This window comes from Vanellus vanellus (genome assembly GCF_965231255.1).
Source record: "Vanellus vanellus genome assembly, chromosome: 7".
NCBI classification, from domain to species: domain Eukaryota; kingdom Metazoa; phylum Chordata; class Aves; order Charadriiformes; family Charadriidae; genus Vanellus; species Vanellus vanellus.
The window spans coordinates 31168167-31190394 of NC_138912.1; the positions used below are offsets into that span (position 1 = coordinate 31168167).

The 22228-nt window shown below is 47.7% G+C and overlaps 1 protein-coding gene across 1 annotated transcript; it reads right to left on the minus strand.

Annotated features, from left to right (window-relative positions):
- Window positions 1-5919: 5919 nt before the first annotated feature.
- On the minus strand, window positions 5920-22132 carry SNCG (synuclein gamma). Its single transcript, XM_082486161.1, has 5 exons — window positions 21902-22132; window positions 16766-16807; window positions 15749-15876; window positions 7182-7268; window positions 5920-5973 (listed from the first exon to the last, which is right to left on the minus strand). Exons 1-5 carry the CDS (start codon window positions 22020-22022, stop codon window positions 5953-5955), a joined length of 399 nt encoding a protein of 132 aa, XP_082342287.1. The 5' UTR covers window positions 22023-22132; the 3' UTR covers window positions 5920-5952.
- Between the last annotated feature and the right edge of the window lie 96 nt (window positions 22133-22228).

Consider the following 22228-nt stretch of genomic DNA (forward strand, 5'->3'; position numbering starts at 1 on the left):
ATGCCCCAGCTGGGCATCAGCGCTTCCCATGACTTCAGCGGGAGTTCTACACGCTCATGGCTGCCCTGGGAAATGCGTGGCTACATTTTCAAGAAAGCCAGCATTCAAACGTGTGGTCTTCTGAAATGCAGTATCTACGCTATCCTGAACATCTGGGTGAAAAAACAAGCTTTTTCAAGAAGTTGTTCCTTCTCACGAATCCCAGCCTTTGCTTTGACTTTTTTATGCTTTTCAATAGTCTGTCACCACCTTCAGAGAGGATCTAATCATCACTTGATGGACCTGGCGGGCAAGTATTGTGGGATTGTTCATTTTGCCATTGTCAGTTCTCAATCACGTTGTCTCATGACAAGAAAAGATAGGGGTGGGGCGGGACATTATGGTGTATTTTGAAAGCTAAATGCCAAAACACTACGGCCTGTGTGCTCCTTGTCTCCTGACGTCTCCACAGTATTACCCAAAGCTCCAGCCTCAAAGTACATCTACAGTTTCTACTCTTGTTCCTCCTATGCATTGCTTCTTTCCAAATGGGTTTCCTGGTTTTTGATTGCATCAGTTGATGTGTCCTAAATCAAACCATCTACAGGTGGAAAGTTAGTTTGGACTTTTACTCCATTCAGCTCTCGGTATCTGCTGAGGCTGCAGACGGAAATCTTGGTTAAGGCCATCTGGGGTGGGTACCACGCTGTGTATGCCAGGGTGCCCCTGAAATTTCAGGCTATTCCAAAAGTTATCCCACCTGGTAATGTCAGGGCACATCACTGACATTGTTTGGCCAGAATCCAGATGTCAAAAAGCGTGACCATCGCCAGCAGCACTGTCTGCTCACCTCCAGCGAGTACCTTGTCTCACCGACAGCCTTCGCCCATGCCTGACTCCCTGGGCTTTTTCTCTGCGTTCTGCACTTTCTCGGTCTGTTCTCTGTGATGAGCAGTCATTTGTGTTAGGGGCAAAAAACCCCAGAACTGCTTCCTTAAGTGCTAGGAGGACTCCGTGACCCACGGCTCTGGAGCCAGTTGGCAACTCCAAAGCTGCAGCCCAAATAGCTGTGAGTTAAATCTAAGGCACTGCAGAGAAATTAGAAATTGTTCTGGTTTCCTTTCCTTTCCTACCTCTTCTATGGCATCTTTGAGCACCCTCTCGCATATCAGTAACGTGAACACCTGATGCAGGTGAGAAGTAATTGATCAGAGCTAGAGCTCATGTTTTACACATGAAAATGGGCAAACGAGGTTAATTAAATGGGAAGCATTTAAATTTATTTGGGTTTTGTTCAGTTATAATTCCACCAGTTTATAGCTAGGTATGGTTTCCATCAGCAGGGTAAATGCAATGACATGTTTTACACAGACCATTCCTGAAGATAACAAAGTGTGCAGTGTTCAACATCCACAGCTGCTAAAAGAGCCTGACATTAGCGTGAAAGGGATGTGATGTTTACATTAAGAAATAGAATTGTTTTAAGAAATAGAACTGTTTGCTGATAAAAGGACATAATTATCATAACTCATAGGTTAGTCATTTAAAAATCGAACTAAAGCTGTTCTAATCAAGCTAAATTAGCCCTTCTGTTCAAACACAGAAATATATTTCTGGGAGGAAAGCAGGTCTAACTGATTCTTCAGTTACATGGGTGGCAATGTTCTCCAAAAATCATCAGCCAGCTCTGCTTCAAAGCATGACATCCAAACAACGCCAGTGTACACGGATGTCTTTCCCTTCCGGTTTCTGAATCTTCAGGCAACGCCAAAGTGAAGTGTCCAGTTTCTGCCACCTTCTGGAGCACGGAAGACTAAAACCATACTTAAATACTGGGATTTTTGTGGAGTCTTATGATATCCTATAGCTTGAGTGTTAGGAAAGAAAAAAAAAAATGGTCTGGTCTTTAAATTATGAGGGGTAAAAAGTTGAGGAAGTCTTGGCCATCACCTTAAAATCTGGCACAGGGCTAAGGAAAGACATCAGTGGTCCTATCCCAGGGCTGGCTAGGAGAGCTGGGATGTAAACCGAGGGTAAGGTCTACAGGAGAGCTTTGGATGTTTTTCTAGGCACACTGAGAGGAAGAAGTGCCTTGGCTCTACCCTTCTGGCACAGGGCTGTGCTGCCCACCCCACCTGGGGCTCTGCGGGAGAGGAAAGGCAGAGAAGTAGAGCTGCCGAGATTGCTTCCCTCCCATGCTGCAACCCACCCAAAAAAGCAGTGCCAAAGCTTGACAGAGAAACTCTGCGCTGCTAACAGACCTGTGCGAAGTCGTGCAGGCAGGGGTTTATCTGACGATTAGAAAGCTGAGATTTAATCTGAGTGTTTTTTTCTGATATGCTATTAACGGTATGGGGTATCTTCTTGTGATATGGTAGGGTTGCAATGCACTTATGAAACAGTTAGAATAAGCTACTTTTCAATACAGGAAAAAAGTCTCTAAGTGGTGAGAATGTGTCTGTTTTATGGAGAACAGTTTACAAAAACCCCAGCCCTTCAATTTTTAATTGGGTGCGCTTTAAGTTCAGTTTTAGGGCACGCATTATGCAGAGGTGAAAACAGGACCTTCAGATGAAGTGGGATTTTAAGTAGTGTATTGTTACCTGATTTCCATTTAAATTAGTGGAATGCATGTTGACATATTCCGGAGAGAGCTGCTGCTTTCTCTTGCATCCCAGAAAAACATCTTTGAAAAATCAGGGCCTGCATGCCCTTTAGCCCTTGGCAAAAACGTAATTGGGGGGCAAGGGCTCTCAAAGGCTATGAACTATATCAGAACAAATCACTTAATAAAGCTTAACTGCAGTTTTACATGGTAAGTAAGTTTTGCTGTTACAAGGGGGAAAAACCCCAATGTTTTTCAGCATTTTGTTGGTCATTTGTACGGTAAAGTTGAGGTAGCATTTGGCAGCGGCTGTTGATAGCTTGTTGGATCACAGAGATCTGAGCATGAACACCCGGAGTCGTGTCTTCAGGGACGGACTTATGTCCCTGCCGCGCCTGGCACCGAGCACTGTGTCGTCACAGTGGGATTAAGTTAACAGCTTCTTTGAGAGAGGTATCACACATAGTGTCCACTTAAATCAATCACAGGGTGAGATGTGTAAAAGAAACACTTGATTGCCCAGACCATGACCTCTCAGCAAACAATTATTTTGCTACTGTCGGCCTCCATCAGCTTTCACTTGGGGCAGGGGGATTCCCCGCATCTCACTTGCACCTTCTGCTGCGGGATGTTTTCTGATGCATCTCCTCCATCCTCCCATTTCTCAGTTTCCTTCCGTCACCTCTCATTAACAGTTGTCTGAACACCCGTTGAAAGTACAGACTTCTTTTCCATGCGGTGAACCAGACAGACATGCAACAAAATTTAATTGAATAATTAATAGATAATCCTTTGGCTCGTGACAGACCCTTCTATTTCAGGAGAAAGGTGTGCTCACCTTCCTTACCTCTGCCAAAGGCGGCTCAGCCCGGCACTTCTGCTCTCCCTGGCTGGGTAGGGGCCGGTCTGAGGAAGCGAGGGGAGAGGAATCATAGAACCGTCTAGGTTGGAAGGGACCTTTAAGATCATGGAGTCCAACCAGTAACCTAACACTGCCAAAACCACCACCAAACCATGTCCCGGTGGAACACGGAGGAAGCCGAGGCACACCGAGGCGTCGCACGGGCACAGCGCTGCCCTGCTCCCGCTCGCTGAAGCGGGATGCTCACGTGGGAGGAAACCACCTGGCCTGACCTCTGGCTTTAGGGCTTGTGATTGCCCTGTGCAAGGTGCATAAACACCGCTCCGAGCTCTGACCGCCGCAGGACTAGACCAGAGCGGGGCAGGGGCTGCAGCAGGGAAGCGCGGAGCCCCCGTCCAGCCCGGGCACAACACGGTGCTCAGTGACACGAGGAGCAGACAAGAACAGAGGCAGATCTTTAGGAAACATTCGCTTTCGGCGCCCATACTTTAGGCAATAGTTGAGCGGTGGTTTTAGGCTCGTAGTTCTAGATATAGGTGTGTAAATACCAGTTAAATCCCTCCCCTCCCACAGGGAAGCAGATGCTGTAGCACAGCAGATCAACGGGGAGTGCTGCTCCCTCCTAAGCAGCTGCGTGGCTGTACCGCAGAGCGGTGTGCCTGCGCTCTTAGCTCAGCAACTGCGATTCTCTCCTAGTTTAAGTCCTTCGGAACTAGGGCAAAGCCCGCTTGAGAGACAGGCATTTGGGGACGGGCTCACTCCCACGTCGAGTCACAGCCTGGCCCAGCCGACAGCTGCCCTGCCTCCCCGTGCGCTGCAGCTACCCCAGGGCGCTCCGCTCCTCTTTCCCTCTGGCCGGCGGAACAGTCGGTTTGCATGCCCATAAAGCAAAGCTTTGGAGCAGAGGGGTTTTTCCCCGCCTTTCTCTCTCTCTAGCCAGCACTAAGAAGAGGCTCCAGCCTCCTGCTGCGGGGTGCGAGTATCGCAGCCCTTCGTGCCCTCTTACCTTGGCCTCAATTTTAGTTATTCAGTTTCATTGGCAAGTTCTGCAGATGTTTTGCAGCACATCAGAAAAGAGTGTGCACACACCGCTTATAACTTCCTTTGAGGGGTCTCGTTATCTCTGCTAGGGCTCTTTTGTTCCCGTTCCTTCTCGAGATCAAACATCCACGGGGACGGGAATCCCGTGGTCTCTGCAAAGCAAAGCTTTATGTGCATTGTTAATGCGTGAGAGAGGCTGACACCACGCTTGCTAGATCCTTCCACGCTACAGCAAGTCCCTCCTGTGACGCCTTCCGCGTGCAGCTTAATGAAGAGTAACAGTGTGATTTCGAAGCAGCTTGAATCTCTACAGTTTAAACCGGCTTCTCGGGGATTCGGGGGTGCTCTGCCTGTAGGTGAATAAAAGACCCCATTTTTAGATCCATACCCACGACGTACTTTAAAGTCATTCTTCATTATTTACAGCAATGAGCTCGTAGCAACATTTTCCCATTCTCAACGTTTGTGAAGGTCTCTACTGCTCTCCCTCAGCCCCTTATCTGCAGACAGACCAGCGGCTGCAACTGGTACCAGCCCCGGTGTTTGTCTTGCACTGGTAATTCCCCTTTGGCACCTCTTGCCGGACTCACACATTTCGCAGGAATCCCGCCTGCCCCTGCCAGCGGTAATGCCGGTCTGATCTAACAGCCCAGTGCCCACCACGTTTCTTTAATTGCCTTCTAGCCGTTCACTGTACCCAGAAAACGTCAGGATAGAGTTTTCAAGCTCTGCTATAAGCAGAATCATCGGCAAAGAACAAATCCTAACTGAGCTCAACATGACTTTCACATTCCTTTATAAAGACTTTTTTTTCTCCAATTTCCCCCACGCGCTCTCTGTTAAACCTGGGGGAACATTTAAAAAGCGAAATCTCTGTTTTTCAGCCCTGAGAGAGAGAAAGCTGGCCTAGTTACACTATTGACTTCAGAAATACAATTTTTTATTATTTCCCCATCTTTTACATCATGATCTCAGGCCCTCACAGTCCTGAGATCCTTGTATCTTCATACCACGCTTTTACAGGGAGAGTTCATCAGTTTGCAAGGATCAACATCTAAAACGGGCAAATAAAACTGACAAAACAAAAAAACTTGTTCAAACACTTTTTTTTATTAGTTTAAAAAAAAAAATAATATTTCCACGCTACCTAGAGATCCCAGGTGCCAGTGCGGATGGACGCGAGACACGGACCAGTGCATCCGGCCGAAACACGCAAAGCGAGCGGCTGGGGAAGGCAGGGGGGTGGTGGGGAGGGAGACGCCGGTAAGTAAAGGCTGCACTTTACTTACGGTCAGAGGATTCTGCCTTACATATACGGTACGGTTGGTTTATGAGGGAGGTGAAAGACTACAGCGCTGCATGGAGTTAGTCTATGGAGAGTGGGATTTTCCTGTTGTGGTGTCAGCTAATATTTCCATGTATGCTCTTGGAATGTTCTCTTTTGAGCTCGGCGTCCCTAAGTCGACTAATTGCCTTCACTTTCACCCTGTGAGTGAAGACAGACGGGAAAATAGTTAAATATTTCTAGTGGAAAACATATACAAATAAAATTAGGAGAAAAATCAATGCTGGTAGGCACCACATAAAACCCCCTAAACAACGACATAACGACGGCTGTATATGGTGCAGAAAATAAATGAGTTATCCCTGCCTTCTGGGAACCAGAGGCTCTCCCGCTGTAACTCAGACCCCTGGGGAAAACCGGGGCGTGAGTTTGCACATGGTGGAAGCTGAGCTAACGTGGGGCCAGGCTGCCACCGGCTGGAGTGCCCTTCTTTCCGCTGCCGGCTCTGCCTCCCGCCCCGGCGCACAGCCTGAACGTTGGCACTTGTGCAGCCACGAAGTCAGCCGGATTAGCAGGCATCATTTTTGGGACGCGCAAGTGCTAGCACTGGCACCCGGGGAGGGGGGGTGGTGGGAGGAGAGCGATGGCTGGCGGAGGGCGGTAGGTGCAATTTAAGACTTTTTAGGAGCTTCAGTCACGGTAGGGAAAGAGTCTGAGCTTTCAGAGACCCCAAAAACGGGGGAGCATGGGTGCGTGCAGCACTGCAGGGCTTGCGGAGTGGGCAGCCAAAGGCCCCAGCACCCAAATTGTTCAAGGGAATTCCACGTTGGGCAGTAAGAGGTCGTCCTCCCAGAGATGGACTTTTGGATCTGGGACTTCAAAAGGACATTGCAGGTAGAATAGATCAAAACGCAAAAGAACTGATTTAAGTATAGGAAAATCTAGCTCGTCGTCTAAAAATCTATAGAAGAATCTAACTTGTTAGCTAAAGCTCTTCTAGAGCACGGCTGCAACCAGGGAAAAGCTATTCCGTGTGGTGATAAAACCACAGGGTAACATTAACTATTAGATGTGTGTTTACACACCCAAATCAAGCAGCAGTTTAGTCTGTGCGATCTGTCACTCAGGGCAAATCCTTGGTCCCGAAAAAGGAAGTGGAAAAAGTGAGAACCCACTTGCTCAGGCTTTGTCAAATAACTCCTGAAAATGGGAATACTGATGGGCTCCATGTGCAGCAGGTCTATGACCACAGAGAACAAAGGGGAGATTGTCCTGGGGGAAACCAGTAACCCAGAGAGAACTCAGGTGTCACAAAAACTTTGGTCTCACAAAGCCTGGGAACAGCAGGGATGAGCCCAGGGACCGTGGGGACGAGCCCAGGGACCGCCAGGGCTGTGTCATCACCTTACCTTGCCGCCTCTGTCGGTGCTTGCCACCACGGCCCCCTCTCCCGCCGGCCCCGGCTGCTCGGGCGGCTGCGGCGGTGCCAGGTCCTCCTGCCAAGTCACAAGCGAGACGTTTGTCCTTGCCAGCACGCGCAGAGTCATCCCCCTAATCTCAGACAGACTATCTGAGCAGGCTGCGCAAAATGGGTCTGAGCATTACACGCGCGAATAAAATACCAGGTTTAATAGATGGCAAGTTTTGCTCGACAGCCATTTTTTGTGCAGCTTGTTAGAGCAGACGCCTATGAAAAAGCAATTCAATTTCTTACAGCCTCATTTAGGGTCTTTTTCATACAGAAAATCAGTTATTTTTCTGAAGTTTTTCTTCCTGTCACCAAGACCAAGCAGAGTTTTGATTCCTTCAGTGTGAAGAAAATTGGGAGCAACAAAGAAATTATCCGCACTGTCTTATCTACATTACCTTCCCTTCCCCAGGCACTCATTGCATAGACTACTGCTTTCAGATATAGCAATACCTTTGTGGCAGGCATTAATGTCACGCCTCAGATAAAATGTCATTATCAAAGGATAAGCTGTCTTTTGTGTTTGAAGTCCAAGCATTTTCATAAGCACTTTGGGCTCTTCTACCGACTTCCTCACATCTTTCAGCTACCTTCTTATTCAAAGAAGAAGGGGAAAAGATTTTATTATCAGGCAGTTACTTTAAATATGATTTTTCCACCTGGGAGGAGAAAACAAAAATCCTGACTGTACTGGGTGTGATGGAGAGCAGAAACGCACCTTGGTGGGATCAGTCAGCGAGAGCAGGGGGAAGCAGAAAAAGCAGGACCTCTATAGCCCAGCCCCAAATCAGCAGGGAACTCTGCTAAAATCACAAAGCTTCTCTGTTCCCTTTGAGCCCGCAAGCCCAGCAATATCCCTGAATTTTTACTCTCTTTTCCCACGTAAAGTCAGGGCCACCACAGAAGGAACCTGGGACATGTATATTGCATAAAGGGAAAGTCAATTTTGCATGCAAGGGAGACATATCATTTGAATTTCAACATTTCGGAAAAACGAGGCCACCACTTTCCCTGGTGCCGCTGTTGATGCAGCGCAAATCAAATGTCCCTGTCAAACCTACCGGAAACAGAACTGTATGCTCCGTGTGTTTTGGGGGACTCCACTCTCCATTTTCCCGTCCAGTCACCACTGTTCTCACCAGTAGGAGAACACCCCTGCTGTTTTTGGGACTGAATTAGGGAAGAAGAGGCGATGTGGGATAGAAGGGAAAAAATTGACAGAGAGTTACATAGATATAAGGTAGATCCTATGAAAATTTACGCTGGAAATTGGACTTCAGGTCTGTTTTTGGCAGGAAGGGGAGCCGGGAGATGGAAGCACCACAACCTGGTTGTCCTGCCGTAGGCTTCCCGCTCTCCACGCAAGCTACCAAAGAACGAAAATGGCAAAAAAAACCGAGCTGCAGTCCAGTGCTGATGTCTGTCACAGCTCCAGGCATTCCCTTCCCCTCCCTGCCAAGGGTCAGTTAGTTTGTTTATAGCACGAGCCACGCACTGGGACTGTCTCCATATGAAAAGCACCCTGTGATTATATTTTTTTTTTTTTCCCCTAAGAAATGTGCTCTCAATTTGCATCACGTTGCCGGCTGAAGTGATTCTTGCTGGTATCAGCCTGATCTATGTTAAGAAAGCCCGGGTAACCTAATGACATCAAATCGCACACATCACGGAGACCACTTTCCGGTCTCCAGCTGCTGGTGCAGAAGGGACGCGAGGCTGCCGGGGACACGGCCACGCTCTGACGGAGCCACTTGGCCACAGCCGTTCTGAAATGAGTGAACTCTCCTGCTGGCAGCAGACAGAGCTCGCTATGAATTTATGGAGGCTGATGCGGCCTCAGGATCCAGTCTGTGGCTTTAAAACACTACATGAGTATAGAGCCATAAAAAAGGGCTATGTCTTTTAACTCAACAGTGCACATTAGGTCAAAGCAGGTAAATAGCCACAAATTGTATTTTGAAGGTTTACAAGCAGGTTTTTGGACTGTGAGATGGAAAGAGAAGAAACCTGCAGCGCAAGCTGATGACGATAGCTGCAACAAGAGGCGCTTCGCAGGTTTTTTTTGCGGGTGGGGTTACCAGCTGCCTGTGAAATCCTGAAGGTGAATCAAAGGCGACCGCCGAAGGCGCTGAGCTGCGTTGGGAAAGCTGGGGGGCAGCTCACAGGAACACAAGGACAAGTGCAGTGCACCCCATCTTTCTACAGGGCATGGCCACATACTCTTCCAGTGGGCAAGGAGCTCAGCTCTGGGAGATGGGGAAACAGGCAAGGAAAAGCGGATCCCTTCCTCAGGACCATCCTCAGGACACTGCATCCAAGAGTGATGGGTGGGCTGAAGAAACCCTGTTCAGCTATTGTGCTGCTTATTATAACCCTTAAATCACGCTCTCTGCCAAGACTCTGCTCCAGAAGGATAAAAGTGACTCATCCATCTATTTTTAGAAAGGGAAGCAACCATGTTTCTGGAGAGCGTTTCTAAACTGTGGTGGAGGGACCGGCACAATGGCAGGATGGAGAGGTGTCAGGCCGTGTTAGGGATGTCGCCTCACAGCCTTTTTCTCACGCGCTTCCCACCCTGCCCAGAATAGCGAGCGTGCGACGAGGAAGGGCTGCATTCTTCAGCTGGGCGTCAGCTGGCCGGGGAGTTCGGTGACGAGTCGGGAAAACAATATACAGGGGAGGACCACGTGATGTAAGGGTCGTCACTTTGGATGCAGAGCCAGAAATTGCTGGGTCCCAACCCCAGCTGTTACAGTGTCTCACGGCGTGATGCTGGGCGGGAAAGCAAGGGTGGCAATCCAGCTTCCCTGGAGGACAGCGAGAACTTTGCCATTCCTTTCAGTGTTCATCTCCTCATTAAAAGGGATAAAATGTTCTAAGGGAAAGGCATGTTGCAACCAAGAAGTGATTAGTAACACTCCTCCCGCTCTTAAACGGCAAGCAGATTATTTTTCCCCCCCCTCAGAAATTATGTACTGTCTTAGACAAAGCATTTAAAATGAAAAAGACTATTTAGTTTGTCATGAGCTGTTTTCTTATGTTTTTGGGGGGCAGGGTTGAATGTTTTTGGCTAGAGAACAGAGAAAAGTGAGTAGTTTAACATAATAATTAAGTGAAACACAGGACTTTAGAGTTCATTACAGGAATACTATACAAGATTTTACAGTTTTTATATATATAAAAATATATTTTTATGTAGATTATATATACCGTAGAATATTTCACTAAGGTCATGAAACATAGTTACATGTTCAGATATCACTAATGAAAAACTCAACAAATTAGGAACTGTCATTTATAAAAATATTCCTGCACAATGTTAGGGGTCTTAAATAGAGCATACTATAGGCTTCTGGGTTCAGATATTTTAATATGTTTTTTAAAAACAGATCTTAAAATTCCACAGATTTTGCCAAAAAAAAAAAATAATTACAATTTGATTCTTCAGATTTCTCTATTTCTATGAAATTCCCTTTTTCAGCTCAGCAACTGTGAAATGTTCTGCTGGCTGAGTCCACACATGAAATGGAATTTATATTTCTATTCATATTATGTTATAGGCCAGTGAGGGTTTTTTTTTTGTCATCCCCAAAATTCTGAGATAAACAAGCTTATCAGGATTATCTTCCTCATCTAACAGACAAAGCGTGCAGAGTCTAAGTGTTGTATGCTGGAACACTGCTCATCAAGAACTCAACAAATGCGGTGGCAAGCAAGATTTCTTTTTTTATTAATATTATTTTAAGGCTGTAAAACCAGAGAGGTGCACTGGCAACCTAATATGCTACAAATTTAACAGCCTGCAATGGGACATCAATCAGTTGCATAAGGTGGAGAGAGGCTCAGCCTCCTGTCTCACTCCTGACCTTGGGCGTTGGAGGAAAAGCAAGGCTACTTGGCAGTATCCCCAAACCACTCCCTTGTAAACCCTCAGGCAACCTGACAGCTCCTACGGACGGGCTGTCCTGGGATGGGTTTCGGGCTGAATGTGCTCAGAGTGATGCTGACAGCTCTGATTAAGAGGTCAACCCATGATTAAAGTGGACCCGCCAACAGGACGGACAGACGGGCACGCAGGATTCCTGTCTTACCCTACAAATCCGGGTGGATTCTTGGGGTAGCTTTGTTTTCATCCAGCTCACAGCCAGACTCTCTTAGGGTTTCCTGGGGCTGCTTATACAAATAATACATATTTAATAATGTTTACATTATTGTCCTACAGGATTACTGGGGCACAGCCTTTAGCCATGAAGCACACACACAGTCTCGTAGGCTTTAAGGCTTCACCGGTGCCACTTGCTCAGCTACCCTGCATTTGGAAAAGGGACGCCTGGATGCGCCAACGAGACTGAGAAGGAAGCAGAGAAAAAGCGCCTGTAGGCAGAGTACCCCATCCTGTGCCGCTTCTGCTGTCTCCCCTTCTCCGTGGGATGCCGAAGGATACCATCAGGATGCATCATGGCATCAGTGAAGCTCAAATATGAAGGGTGCAGCTCGAGTACAAAGGGGAAGAGTTTCGACTATTTATTCTACTTAATTGTAAGACAGTTCAGCTGTTGATTTCCCTGCTCCTCCCACTTAGCAGCTCTGCCCTCGGTGGCCTCTCAGATGCCCGTGGTTACCCCCTCTTAGCAGCACTCGCCCTGCCCAAACTAACTTCAGCAGGGAGGTCACTCCTCGGTTTCTGCTTCTAATTCCTCCTGTGCGACTGTCTGAGCGCCGGTGGCATCGCAGGGTTTAAGTGAACAGAATTAAGGCCATGAACATCAACTGTCCGCATTCAAAATGTGCGGTGGTTATGAAAGCGATAAGCTGCGGTACGGGTACGGTACACGTGCGCTAGATCAAGCGCAGAGAGAAACGATGTGATCCAACGAACGCACCCAGCGGTTGCATATAACTGACAACCGCTCAAATAATTAATGGAGTGAAATAACGAAAAGATCAAACCCAATTCAAAATGACACAGCCGTGAACTGACAACTAAACCACATCCAAACTGACAGGGCAGATAGATCTAAAGGGAAGAGCTGGGTGGAGGGTGTAGGGAGGCATCAGTTACTGGGGAAATTCCTCCAGCCCCCGAGGGACATTTTGCGAGCGTGTGTACGTACACGCGCTCGTTCCCAACCACGTGGTGTCTGCAATGCAGCAAACTTTGTGCTGTGTCATGCAGACAGAGAATTAATCCTCTTCAAGACGGGGTTATTTAGTGGGTGGTTATCTCACTGAAATCCCTCAGCGCCCACCCCAGGGACTGGCATGGGGGCAGAGCCACAGACAAAGCACATTACTGATGGGTCTCATTCCTTTGCGTCTCAGAAAAAATTGTGGAGGGTTTACAGCCTTTTAGCTTACAGATTTTTTTACATAATACTTAAAAACTCCTCCACAACAGTCAATACTTTCTTGTACTCAGTCAGCAGTGACCAGGCCAGTGCCAAAGCCCTACCAGGCCATGCCAACGCTACTCGAGGTTGCTCTCGTCTGGCACTTGGCACCCCTCCGTAGGTGCAGAGTTACCTCAGCCCCGTTTCCTTCTGCCTGGCCCCGAGTGCTCCCACCGAGGACCGCAAGGAGCAGCAGGCTGCCAACTGCCCCACGTGCGTCCACATTTCGGTGCCTGCCGTGTTCCACGAAGGGCTGGATTCCTCCCCAGGGCCAAAGTTGCCATCTGATACACCCGCAGAGCTCAGCCGCCCCGCGGCTGCTGCCCTGAGCAAAACTTAATCCAGAATCCTTAGAGTTCCCTGCTCCTTGCTAGCGTGTGTCTGTCACTGATCCCAGCTGTCAAATGCACAGATTAAATGTCAACAAGCTCTCCATAATTGATATTAATACTGGGAATGCTGAGCTGGGACATGCCTCCTGGGGCACTTGACTCCCCAGATTCGATCCCGTAGCACTGCTCGATGCTCACCACGTAGATCCCCATGTGCTCTGACCAACCCCTCTACAAAGTCAGCGGGGCACAATACTGGAGACAGTTGAAATAGAAATAAGACAGTAGCAACTGCTCTTTGCAATTAAGGCGGAGGAGGACGGGATGGAGCATGAGCAAGTCTCAGGACTGGATACAACAGCTCTCCCAAACTTCAGGGGCTAGAACATGTGTATAATTTCAGGATGGCAAGATTTTAAGAGTAGATATTTGTTTTTTAAATGTCCAACTGCTATATGTTATCCCTCTTCATCTATCTCCAGCGGCTCTCCCAAATGCGTTACAGTGCCTGGTGCTGCTCTTGGCAGCCTCTGGCCCTGTTTCCATTAGCAAATTGAGCAGCACCATAGGAGCAGATCTGGAGAGAAACCAGCTGGTGCCCAGACCCAGCACAACCCCTCCCTCCGGCGCAGCTCCGACCCCATGGCCATTAACCCATTAGCGGTTGGGATGCACTCAGAGCTCCATCTTCCGTGTCATTGCTATCCAAAAGGTATCTAGTGGATACAAGTGAAGTACAGTGAGTGAGGATGACTAGAAGATTTGCCCTCCTAATTTAAGATGAAGTAAAATGCTAGAGTATATAACCCCTCTCTTTCACAGAAACAAACATTTTTGTCGAATTTCTTTCGCCTTGCTTTTCTCCTCCTGTTTTCATTCTGCTGCCCACCTCAGCTATTTGGTGTGACACCATGATACGGTAGCCAAAGCGGTTTCCTGGCTCCCTCATTTAGTCTGCCTTTCAGCATGGGACACAACCCACCTTTTTTTCTTCTTGCTCAAGCCCCGCTTTAACTCTAAGCAGGTGGGCATTGGCAGAAGGTGCCAGAATGACAGTGCAGATGCTTAATGCTTTAACCCTATGGAAAACTCACGGCTTTTGTATATTGCCTGCAGTCTGCGTAATCTCAAACCATTACTAGGGTGAAGGAATCACTGATTTTCTAAGGGACAACCTGCTCAAGGATGGAAACAGATAATGTTGACTGGTTTGAGCTGTGAAATTACCACCTGTAAGTTGTAGCGCATCAGTCTTTGAGGAGGGGCTCTCATTTAGGACTAGAGGGGAAGAGGATTGCTGCTGCTCAGTCCTTGCCAGAAGGGGAGACAGTTTGCTATCTGCAGGATGGATTCCTATCATCAGCAAACTCCAAGCTCTCCTGGGTCAACCACCTTGTGCCTGGTCAGTCAAAAGGAACGAGGGGGTAGTCTGGCCCCACGGAATTAAGGATCACTGGTTGCACTCCTGCAGCCTAACTGCTGTTCCCTGTGGGAACAGAGATTAATCTTATCCCAAGGGCTTAGCAGAACTTCTGCATCTGCCCTTTTCACATGCTTTCAGGAGGACATTTTGCGTCACTCATAGCTGCTGTTCTCCTCTTTTGTTAGGCTATTCTCTCAGGATTTATATGGTGTGTAGAAGTTTTGTTTCACATCACAATGCATTTATGTGCAGGTCAGGAAATTCATCAGCCGACTGTCTGAACAATTAAAACAATTTTGGCCAGCCCCACTTCGCTTTGATTCTGGGTTTGTTGTGACTCATCTAGCTCATGTCGCTACCAACGCTGTTGACCACGGCTCCCTAAAGAGGGGCAACGCAGCAGGGTTTACCAAGGAGCTGCCAAGTATAACCCTCGTGTTCTGGACAAACGGTTGCTGTTTGTTACCACCCGGTGAAAGCATCTTCTCTAATGATCAACTTTGCCTTCATCCGGGAAGCTGTTCTGCTCCTTCACACGCCCCTTAATCCCCCGCCTTGAAGCATCCCAGTTTGTCAAATTAGGCTGGAGGACAGAAGACTCCTTGTCTGAATCTGGCTTAAATCCACAGTTTGGGTCACACGGCCTTTATCAACATGCGCTTGGTTGTTGTCAAAATCAGCACAAAGCAGAGCAGGATAGTCAGGCGCTCTGCTGGGACCGGGCTTTGCCAGAACTGCTGCTGCCCTCCACTGCCGGGGCCAAGGCTGTGTGTTGCACGGGCACCGGCCAGGTGTGAGGGCAAGCGCCGAGCTCCCGCTCCTTCACACCCGGCACATCCCAGAGCTCTGACTCTGGCCAGATGCTCACCGCAGCCTGGCTGTATTGCTACCCTGGAAATAATGCTTTTCTACAGTCATGAGAAAACAGGGGGCCGGACTCTTGCCAGCAGTGCCCACTGGTGGGACAAGAGAAAATGGGCACAAACGTGTCCATCTGAACACAAGAAAACACTTTTTTTCCTGTGAGGGTGGTCAAATGCTGGCACAGGTTGCCCAGAGAGATTGTGGAGTTTCCATCTGTGGAGGTGTTCAAAACCTGACTGGACAGAGTTCTGGGCAACCTGCTGTCATTGACCTTGAGGGGATTGGACTAGTTGATCTCAAGAGGTCCCTTCCAAACTAAACAATTCTGTAATTATATATTAAGAGTTATACAATAATATTAAGCATTATATAAAAGCAGATATTGCTGAAAGCCTCTCATTAAATAGGTAAAACCAGCAACTCTAAATGTTTGCAGTATTTTAAGTGCATTCCAAAGACGGCTCTTCTGTCCTGCACATCAACAAAGAAATAAGCATACCTTTTTGACAACTCCTGTGGTGGCCACAATGGTCTCTGCTCCTTCTACGGTCTTGTTTGCCACTGTGTTCACGCTGGCTACTACTGCTTCTCCCACCACATTGGCCTGCTCTTTGGTCTTCTCAGCAACTGCAATTTCAACAAAAGCAGAAAGTCAATGAGCTGGGCACTGCCAAAAGGCTGCCAAATCCACCGGGACTGATTGCAAACGATTGCACCAAGGTAAGAGAAGAAATTGGCCCTGGTAGAGTCCGTATTTGGATTTTTGTATATGACATCATGTCTGATTTTGGATCAAGTACGTGAGGGTTTTGTCTGACTCAAAATGCTGCTCAGAGAGCAGCGCTGCAGCCTGTCAGTTTTTGTAGGCAATTGGAGAATGAAAAATTCTCTGTAAGATGCTAAGAGACAGCTGTGCAAATAAGGTACTTCACATTGCAGACTGTGTATGACCTCTCTCTGGGTACCTTCTGTTTGATTTAATACACCTGGGTAGAAAAAAACAAAATAATAATTCAGTCATGAAATTCTCCAGGGAAAGGATCCATTAATATCTCTTCAAGGCAGTCCAGACGGCTGCCCTGTCTTGAAGCTTGGGATACCTGGAAGGGTCCCTTAGGGTCCCTGACTCTGTGCCTGCCTGACAGGAGTCTCCCAAAGGCCACGGTTTTGGCCCGACAGGACCCAATGCGGACAAATCCTCTCCGCATGCTGGGCAGCACTCTTGGCATTGCAAAATGTCTGAATGGCTGTGAATCACCTGAGTCTGCCAAGTAACATTCGTTAGATTTTTTTTGACCTGCTCTACTGATTAAATATTTTCTCCCATTCACATGGACTGCAAATGCCAGACCCTGAACCATCGCTCCTGGCAAGCATTCTCCACTCATCAAATGGAAGGTCACGCAGATCAGTGGTATCCCCCAGAGACCTTCCATTTGGCAGGAACGGTGGCTTTATGGAGAGGTCCGGCAACACATCACAGACTTCCACATCTGTCTCAGGGCTGTGCTCTTACCTGAGGTCACACTTTGCACTACGCCTTCCTTGGTTTTGGTACCTGTGAAAGGAAACAGATGGTCCATCAGTGCTACCTGGCAAAGAACCCCCTGGTTTCTGGGCACGGACGACTTTCCGTTCTTACTAGGTGTGGTGGGGACCTGGGGTGCTGCCAGCACCTCCTGCTAAGACACAAGCCATTTGGAGAGCCGGCAGAAGGCACCAGATTCCCTCCTCAGTAAACGTCAATGAGTGCCTTTTTGTCATGGGTTAGAGAACTTCAACCGCAAGTTGTCTGGAGATGTCTAGACTTGAAAAATCTTGATTATACCATGCCGAAGTATGAAAAATTGTCCCTGGAATGTTTCCAAAGTGAAAAGAACCGTCATCTGGAGCTAAATCAATGTTAAGCTAATTGTAAAAACGAATGTGTATTAAGTCACCTGAGAAAATCTCACCTACTTCAGTCTTTCAAGACAAGGAGTCGCATCCGTGACTGTCCCCTGCCTTTCAGCAGGATACTTGGCTGCAGTGGTCATTTAAAGCTTCGTTCTATACCTCTAATAAAGACTCTTGAGGCTGAATTTGCAGAACCACCACCCACCTACTACATACCTACTGAATAGATTCCCATTTCGGTGCCTCAGCCTAGACTGTAACCGCCTGCTTGCAGCGATACACAGAATGCTGATGTTTTTATCTTAAACGACAAAAAGTACACCACATGTATGCTTACGTTGTAATTTATCTCTCTGTTCTGAAGGCAGAAAAGCTAACAGGATGTGAGGGCATTCAGTTCGCAACACCAGTAGCCCCGAAGGAATAATTAACCTCTGTGGTTTTCCTCCAGGCTGGAAGTGACCTGCTGTACATCCCTTCTATTTGTATACTGCTGCACGTATGTTAAATCATATGGTAGATGGGCAGCCCCCACAGTACCTAGATGCTTTTTCACATTACAAAAATAAAGGATCAAGTTTCTCTCTGTTGGAAGTTAAATAAACACGTGCCAAAAGGTTCCACTGCTCCCACTTTACTGCATTTTGTAACCCTATGCAGGCTCTCTTCAAGTTTCCCATACCGATACAACAAAAGGATTTTTACGGGCAACTGTCAAAATGGTAGAAACAGAGAGCCAGGCAGATCTTTAACTCCAGAGGTACTGGAGCATCCATGGGTGTGGTGAGAGAAAGCAGCTACGAACCACATCGCGTTCCCATGAACAGCCTGAAAAGCGAAACAGGTGCAGCGCCCTGATAACAACAGCTCCAGCCCAGCTCTGTTCTGCCCGATACACGTTATGTATTATCAAATGTAACTCTCAATTGTTGATTTATTTTGGTGGTTGTAATGGTTGCCTGGGGCAGAACAAAGCTGTTCTACTACAATATGCCCTCAACATCTCACTCCACCCTCCCAAACTGTGTTAAAACCGAGGAGATTAAATCTTTCTACTTTATACTTGTTATTGCTGTAAACTGCCATTCCTAATGATGCATACGATACGTGTGCACTGCTGTAAACTGGATTTAATAATGATGCCCGTGATATACAAACATGTACAGAAGCACAGCAGCGAGCAGAGCAGATGCAAGTCTCAAGCCATGAACGTGAGCTCCTGAACGGGCCAAACGCACACGGTTCAGTTCAGCCACAATCCTGCTCCAGTGTCCCTCCCAGCGCCATCCCGGTTAAAGACTGCCACGATATCGATGGGACGTACGAGATCATCTCACGTCAGTCACAGGTGTTCAAGCTTAGCCCTTCTTTGCTGTGTTTTTGGTCAAAGAGCAGTTGTTAGGTAAGCAAAGTCTACAATTTGCTGTGCTAGCCTTGCATACGTTTCAGATTTGCAGTAAACATGCTTAGTGAGACAAGAGCTGTACCTTCTGTACATTTTTTTCCCAGACTTTTGATTTAAGATGACTGCCTGGGCTCGATTCTTTTGCAGGGGGAGGGGAGCGGGTGGGTGCCATATTCTCTGATAGAAAATAATTCCAGAAAGGAGGGATGCAGGTTGAAGAAAAATACCCAAATCTGTTTCGGGACAGGAGGGAGGGCAGTGGGAAGCGCCACCGCTGGGGAGAGCTTGCCTCATCTTCCTAACCGGGTCTCCTGACCGCACCCAGTGACTCAGGCTCAGCATCCATCAACGCACCACATGAAATCTGACCTTCCGCCGCATACCCTTGCCAGCAACCCGCATCTGTTGAGTCAGAAAGCAATCACCTGATGCTCAATCTCATTTCGCTCATTAGTCCTTGCCTGCAGCTTGTGTACACAGAATTAAGAGCTCATGCATCCTGCCGTTTCTGAGTGCTCTGAGTCATCTGTGAGAGCTTTGGTACCCCAAAGGTGCGACCGAGGTGGTAGAGCGCTGTGCAGTGGTAGAAAAGAGTTGTGGTAGAAAAGGATATTATGGTGTGCTATAAATCCTGCAGGAGTTCGTGCCGAAGTCACTTCATTTAAATAGAGCTTGGTGCGTTGGGGCTTTCTGCGACACGCATGATGGAAAGCTGTTTGGGAAAACTGGAAGGGCATTCTCTGTTGAGGCCTCCTGAATTATAGTATTAAATAGTGCTAATGACCTTATACTCAATATTCTGATGCAGTTTTGCATTAACTTCATTAATTAACTTCAGCCTTACTTATCCCCCTATTTAAACCAAACAAAAAAGGCGGCCAATTGAATCAACTTCTGGATCCACATTAACTATGCAAGAACCCACAGCCGCTTCGGTATACCCAGAAGCTGTTACTATTTGGAGAGCAGACTGTGATTTTACCAAGTGGTCCATACTACAGGATCTCTCTCTCTTTTCAGACACCCTCTTCCCTTCCCTACACGTTCGGCAAGGCGCGCGGTGGGGCAGGAGCACTCACGACTCCCGCGGCGACGACAGCACCTCAAAGCAGCCCGGCTGTGACCCGCATTGCGGTGCCATCACAGCAGGGAGGCACCTCACGCTGGGGCATGGCACCTGCGTGGCTCAGAGAGGAGGGACAAGGTGGCTGCAGAGCCACGATGACACCGTCCGCTCCAGGCGGATGCCTCTGCATGAGCATTTTTTTTTTCTTTTTTTACTCCTGGGGCGGCAGCAAGTGACTCACCAGATGTGGTGGATGTGCCCTGACATCTGGAATCCTCCTTGGAGAGTCAGTCAGTTAGTTAACACAAACCTGAATAAAAGTCGGGGATCCACTTAATCCATCCTAGGCTTTGGGGTGTTTATCCCCCACCTTCCTGACTTTCTGAAAAGACCCTTAAGCTTTTATACAAGTATTATTTTCTCCTAGCATCCAAAAATTCAGGTTGTGTCACATAACGCTCCAGCCCAAGCTGCTGGGATAGGGCTCTGCAAAGGAAGGAGCAAGGAAGGAACAGTTCAGGTCTCCGATTAACCCTTCATGCGTCACAGAGTGAGAAAAGGTGGCACAGACAACATACCAATTACTTCAGCTTTAATCAATATACCTGGCCCCCACCTTCTCTATTTAAAAAACAGTTCTCTGAATTAATCAGCATCTGGCCTTTACTTTTCCTGCCCGTGAAAACTGAGTATTCCCTAAAGGGCTGAGCATCCCCCAGCGTGCAACAGGAACTGAATCACCACCAAGGCAAAGCACTACCCAGTGCATGACAGGGCAGGAATTGGCGCTATACCGAAAACCCAACAAACCAACACAAAAAAAAGAAAAGGAGGAAGCACTTCATCTTCACCTTGATCCTCATTTGAGCCTCATTCAGAGATTTAGGTTTTAAGAAGGCTTTTAGAAAACTTCATTGAAAAGGTTAGAATCTCATGAGCAGACTCTGTACCTCAAGGCTGTGCAGAAGTGAAAAACAGGTCACAGTATGGAGATGTACAACGTGACTGAACAGAGATGTGAGGAATTACGTATAAAAATTTGGAATAATCCTTTCTAACACAACTCAAATCAGCAAGCAGCCGGAGCAGTAGGGATGCCACAACTTGGCACCTCGATGTGACGTTTCACAGGCTGGTGTTTCAGTCACTGTGGTTAGTTTAATTATTTACAGGGATGCTCTTGACCTTTTTTCTTGTGAGTCAGCTTCAAATTGAAACATGGACTGTTACATACGGTCATTCAGAGCATGCCAATAGTTGAGTGTTTAAAATTTCAGGATGAAGACATTACCAGATCCGCTGCACATAAGATTTATATGTTTGTAAATTACAAACAAAATACAACAGTAGCTATATAACTGTTTTAAATATAGCAGCTACATACAGCTGTGGATGTTGCAGCCTGATAGCAGGAAGACTGTATGTAAACTTTCCTACTAAAAAAAACCCCACCTCACTCCCACATCTAGCAAACATAAAAAGCTGCGTGAGGTGCGGTAATCAGCACCGAGGTAATCAGCCTTGGGAATCTACAACTTCATAGATATCATAGTATCTGGAATATCTGAGCGTCCAGCCATATAATCATATGCATTAGATAGTGGAGATACCGGGTTTTGCGGGTGACCTTGAAGGGGAGCTTTCTGAAACAGCACATTAGCTGTGAGAGAGGTCTCTAGCAGGAGAGCAGCAGTGCTGTTTTCCAGGTCCTATCCTGTGGGCAAAACGAATTTGGGTGTCTCTTGTAAAGCAAGATTAATATGGAATGAAGCAGGTCAGTGAACAAGAGAAGGATTTCGGGATAAAACAGTATGTTTGTGGGGAAACAGATGCATCCTGCCATCCCAACTTAATAAGGCTGCTGGCTCCTCTCGGGGACCTCCTCAGCGTGTCTCTGGCAGCGTGGGGCTGAGGCAGAGATCAGCAGTGCTTGGATGCTTGGGGAGTGAGTGACTCACCCTGCAAACAATCAGCGAACAGCCATAACAGAAACCTTCCACCTGGGCATATGCTCCTGAACATCGCTTTAGTTCTGCCTCCCCTGAAGTAGTGGCTGATTCTATGTCTAATTTGCAGCCGGGGAAACTGAGGCACGGGGGGCGGGGGGGCGGGACATGGCACCCGAGGCTTACACAGCCGCCCCGTGACAGAGCCGAGGATGTTATCCAGACCTCCTGCCATTCATGCCCAAGCTTTAGCCACAATATAATTTCCCCAGACTTTCTCAGAGACAACCTATGCGGCAGCTCATGCTCTAACGCAGACTGAAAATAGTTCTCTCTTACCTACATACATCACCCCTTCTTTAGTCTTCTCCGCAGCCTCCGTCACTCCCTGCTTGGTCTTTTCTGCAGCAGCCACCACACCTTCTTTAGCGATGGAGAAACCTTTCTTAAAGACATCCATTCTTGTTGCTTGCTAGGGTATGACCCGGCCGATCTGCCCGGGGGGACAGGAGCAGAAAGCACCTGCAAGACGGGGACTGCAACGTGCAGCCTTAGCCTCGGCGGGTACTGGGTTTCTCTGCCCGTCTCTCTGCCTTTGCTCTTACTCCTGCGCTGGATGAAGGCAGTGTGGCAAACCTCACAGCCTTCGCCGGCTCTTATTGATGA

What these genes read in the sequence shown, in the direction of transcription:
- SNCG (XM_082486161.1), bottom strand. Translation starts at nt 22,022, where the DNA reads ATGGATGTCTTTAAGAAAGGTTTCTCCATCGCTAAAGAAGGTGTGGTG. An exon ending in AGAAGGGGTGATGTATGTAG is followed by an intron (nt 16,808 to 21,901) that starts GTAAGAGAGAAC and finishes TTCCTTTCACAG; the next exon opens with GTACCAAAACCAAGGAAGGC. An exon ending in CCACAGGAGTTGTCAAAAAG is followed by an intron (nt 7,269 to 15,748) that starts GTATGCTTATTT and finishes GTGACTTGGCAG; the next exon opens with GAGGACCTGGCACCGCCGCA.